The 4099-nt window shown below is 38.8% G+C and overlaps 1 protein-coding gene across 1 annotated transcript in view; it reads left to right on the top strand.

Moving 5' to 3' along the window:
* NLRC4 (NLR family CARD domain containing 4) overlaps nt 1-4099 on the top strand; it is a 29519-nt gene that overhangs the window by 8122 nt on the left and 17298 nt on the right. Inside the window, 5 exon segments of the mRNA XM_037740765.1 lie at nt 581-643; nt 646-669; nt 3704-3783; nt 3785-3814; nt 3816-3874. Of these exon segments, the coding sequence (XP_037596693.1) occupies nt 581-643; nt 646-669; nt 3704-3783; nt 3785-3814; nt 3816-3874 (256 nt within the window).

Below are 4099 nucleotides of genomic sequence, written 5' to 3'. Positions count from 1 at the left end.
AGTAGAGACGGGGTTTCACCATGTTGACCAGGATGGTCTCGATCTCTTGACCTTGTGATCCACCCGCCTCGGCCTCCCAAAGTGCTGGGATTACAGGCTTGAGCCACCGCGCCTGGCCCTTTCCTCATTTCTAATATAAGCATGCAATGCTGTAAAAGTCCCTGTAAGCACTGTGTTAGCTGTGCTGTCCCTGTGTTAGCTGCGAATTATTTTTTCTACCCTTGTGTGAGGGGAGAGCTGCAGATTTTGATGTTTTGTTTTTATTTTTATATTTTTCAAAATATTGTCAAATTTTCCTTGAGACTTCTTTGATGCATGATTATTTGAAAGTGTGTTGTTTAATTTCCAGGGGTTTAGAAACTTCCCTGTTATCTGGGAAATTAGTATCTAGTCTATTATTTGGAAAACATGCTTATGGCAAAGTACAATGCCCATCACTTATCAAAAATACATTTTTATGTCTATTTCATGAGCATTTTTTGCTTATGGTGATCACTAAAGTCTTTTGATTGGTAACAAAAGTGATACAGTAAATAGCAAATATCAGCCGAACAGAGTCCAATCTTTTTTCTTTTGACAGGTGGTCTTACTGACAGCTTGGGTAATCTGAAGAAACTTACAAAACTCATAATGAATAACATTAAGATGAAGAAGATGCTATAAAACTAGGTCAGATTTCTGTTCTCATATTTTTATTAATGTAAGTTTTATAATAAGAATAGTTAACTTCAGACTGTTTGACATTGACTTGTCTGTACAAGGCAAGGATGTTTTTATGTACCTGTGACTACACTGGTTTCCCTAGACATTTTCCCCACTCCCATTACAATCCTTCAGCAACATTTCATTCAAATTGTACAACACTAGACTGTAAGCCTTTTGGGAACAGAGGCCATGACATGTTTTTAACTTCCCTTTCCCTGGCTCATGGTCTATGTTTTTATTTAATGCATAGAAACAATAATTCAAAGTTTATACTATGGTTTCATAATTAAGTAAAACTTCAGAATGAAGTGGGACACAGGAAATAATGTCAATCAAGAAAACACTGGGGGAAGCATGCTTTCATTCTACACTGAACGTTGTGTTTCCCCAATCAAAAAATATAAAGGAAAACTTCCAGAACACATGGCTTACCACAGGGAACCAGGCCCTCCAGGCCAGGGAGGATTCCTGTTAAAGCTGCTTTCCTATGATGTCTCTGATGTTCCTATTTTTGTGTGTGTTTTGGGTTTCTGTTTCTTTCTTTCTTTTTTTGGCTTTTTTTCCCCCTACTCGAGTCCTCACTAAAATGTTCCTCTCTTCCCTTCACCTTGTTCTTTCTCTCTTTTTTTTTTTGAGATGGGGTTTCCCTCTTATTACCTAGGCTGGAGTGCAATGGCATGATATCGGCTCACCGCAACCTCCACCTCCTGGGTTCAAGCAATTCTCCTGCCTCAGCCTCCCAAGTAGCTGGGACTACAGGGATGCGCCACCATGCCCAGCTAATTTTTGTATTTTTAGTAGGGACGGGGTTTCACCATGTTGACTAGGATGGTCTTGATCTCTTTGACCATATGATCCACCTGCCTTGGCCTCCCGAAGGGAAGCTGGGATTATAGGTGTGAGCCACCGCGCCTGGCCACCTTGTTCTTTCTTATCCTGCTTCTTGCCAAAAGACAACTCTATGCTATAATCATAACATGGCTGAAGGCTGGGCACGGTGACTCACACGTGTAATTCCAGCACTCTGGGAGGTCAAGGCGGGCGGATCACCTAAGGTCAGGATTTCGAGACCAGCCTGGCTAACATGGTGAAATCCCACTTCTACTAAAAATACAAAAATTATCAGGCATGGTGATACACACCTGTAATCCCAGCTACTCGGGAGGCTGAGGCAGGAGAATCACTTGAACCCAGGAGGAAGAGTTTGCAGTGAGCCAAGATTGCTCCACTGCACTCCAGCCTAGGTGGCAGAGAGAGACTCCATCTTGAAACAAAAACAAAAACAAAAATGAAACATGGTAGCTGACTTCTTATTCCTTATATGGCCTACGTGAGAATAGGCAAATTAATTCAGTGTTCAATAAACATTTATTGCATGTGTATAAATTACAGAGAGAATCAGAGCTGGAAGGGGCTTGAGAGCATCTAATTCAACTCATTAATTTCACAGAAAACTTCACTGGAACCTAAAATGGCTTATTAACTTGCTCAAGATCTCACCAACTGGTAGAAAGAGGTCAAAATGTACCTCTCTAGGACAGCCTGGTTTTGCTGTTAAGGAATCAAAATGTGAACTCGACTAAATCAGTCTAATTATATTAGTAATAATTTACTCTTTATTAAAGAGTTACTGTGCAATAGATTAGACCCTAGCCCAGGCAGTTTCATAAACCTCATTCCATTGAATCCCCACAACAGTCCTTGTACATTGGTATAATGATCCCTAACGCTTCAGCTAAAAGATTGAATAACTTGCCCATGTTTGTAATTATTAAGTAGGGGATCAAGGAATTGACTGCAAAGTTCATGCTCATAACCTCTAACCTGTATATACTCCCATGACAACAATGAACATTTATTGAGTACTTACTATGTGCCAAGTACCACATTAAATATGTTACATTATCTGCAACCTTCCCAAAAGCTCTGCAAGATTGACATTATTAAAATCATATTTTTTTTTGAGACAGAATCTCACTCTGTCACCCAGGCTGGAGTACAGTGGTATGATCTTGGCTCACTGTAACCTCTGCCTCCTGGGTTCAGGTGATTCTAATGCCTCTCAGCCTCTCAAGTAGCTGATTATAGGTACATGCCACCACGCCCAGCTAATGTTTGTATTTTTACTAGAGGTGGGGTTTCACCATATTGGCCAGGCTGGTCTCAAACTCCTGACCTAAGGTGATCTGCCGGCCTTGGCCTCATAAAGTGCTGAGATTACATATGTGAACCACGGTGCCTGGCCATTAAAATCATATATTTCTTTCCTGTAGGCTAGAGTACCATAAAGATAAGGCAATCTTTTTTTTAATTTTTAAATTCTTTCTCAACCCTGTGAGATAAGGCAATATTTTAATGACACATAGTGAGGCCTAACCAATCCTAAACTCCACATTAGCTTTAGACCTAAGAATGAGGGATATCTTAGAATGTTTCCAATTGTACTGTTGATATAAGGTAAATCTTTCTTCTGGTTAAACATGATGCAGTGGATGTGGTCTTCATTCTAAAGCATCAGGCAGGCCCCATGTCATGAGTCCCAGGCAAGACTTTTGAGGCTGTAGACAGTGGCACTAGAAGCACTCCAAGGAACCAAATCTCCATGCTACCCCTCTGAACTCAGCCTCCCACGGTTTAAGATTTTTGAGAAGATTCAAAGGACAGTGCTCCTAGAAGCCTTCATCCATGAAAAGAATTAGGATAAGAGTATACACTGATGCCCATTAAAAAGGCTACAAATTTACTATAGTTTTTCTCACACTATTAAGAGAATAACCTCCATATAAGTGATTTTTGTGTAGTCCAAGAGACTGGAAAGTGAGAGTTGACAGAAAAACAGCTCTCTTTGTAAGTTAACTGCAGGAAGTGACCTTAACTTACAGGAAGAACATGGGAATGTCTCTGCACAATTATTTTTTGCTTTCTTTTCAGTTCATCGATCTATGCTTAAATCAAATTAACTTGGCATTCTAATGCATTCCTTTCTATCTTTTTTCAGCTGAAGATCTGACATACCTGAAGAAGTTGAATTTATTTCATTTGACTCACTTGTCTGACATTGGAAAGGGAAAGGATTACCATAGTCAAGTCTCTGTCAAGTGAACCCTGGCAACCCTGAAGAAATCCAATTAGCCTCCTGCTGCTTATCTGCAAATGCAGTGAAAATCCTAGATAACTTGTTTTCACTAACTGAATGAGGACAATATAACAGAACATGTGATACTATTATACTAATTCTCACTAAATGTCTCAAATGGAAATTTAATTTTAAGGAAAATTGGAAAAGATTATAAAAACTTCTAGATAATAGGCTGATTGTTTTTTTTTTTTTTTTTTTTTTTTTTTTTTTTTTTTTTTTTTTTTTTTTTTTTTTTTTTTTTTTTTTTTTTTTTTT

Source organism: Cebus imitator, unplaced genomic scaffold, assembly GCF_001604975.1.
Source record: "Cebus imitator isolate Cc_AM_T3 unplaced genomic scaffold, Cebus_imitator-1.0 Scaffold88, whole genome shotgun sequence".
NCBI classification, from domain to species: Eukaryota; Metazoa; Chordata; class Mammalia; order Primates; family Cebidae; genus Cebus; species Cebus imitator.
This window is presented reverse-complemented; position numbering and strand designations above follow the sequence as displayed.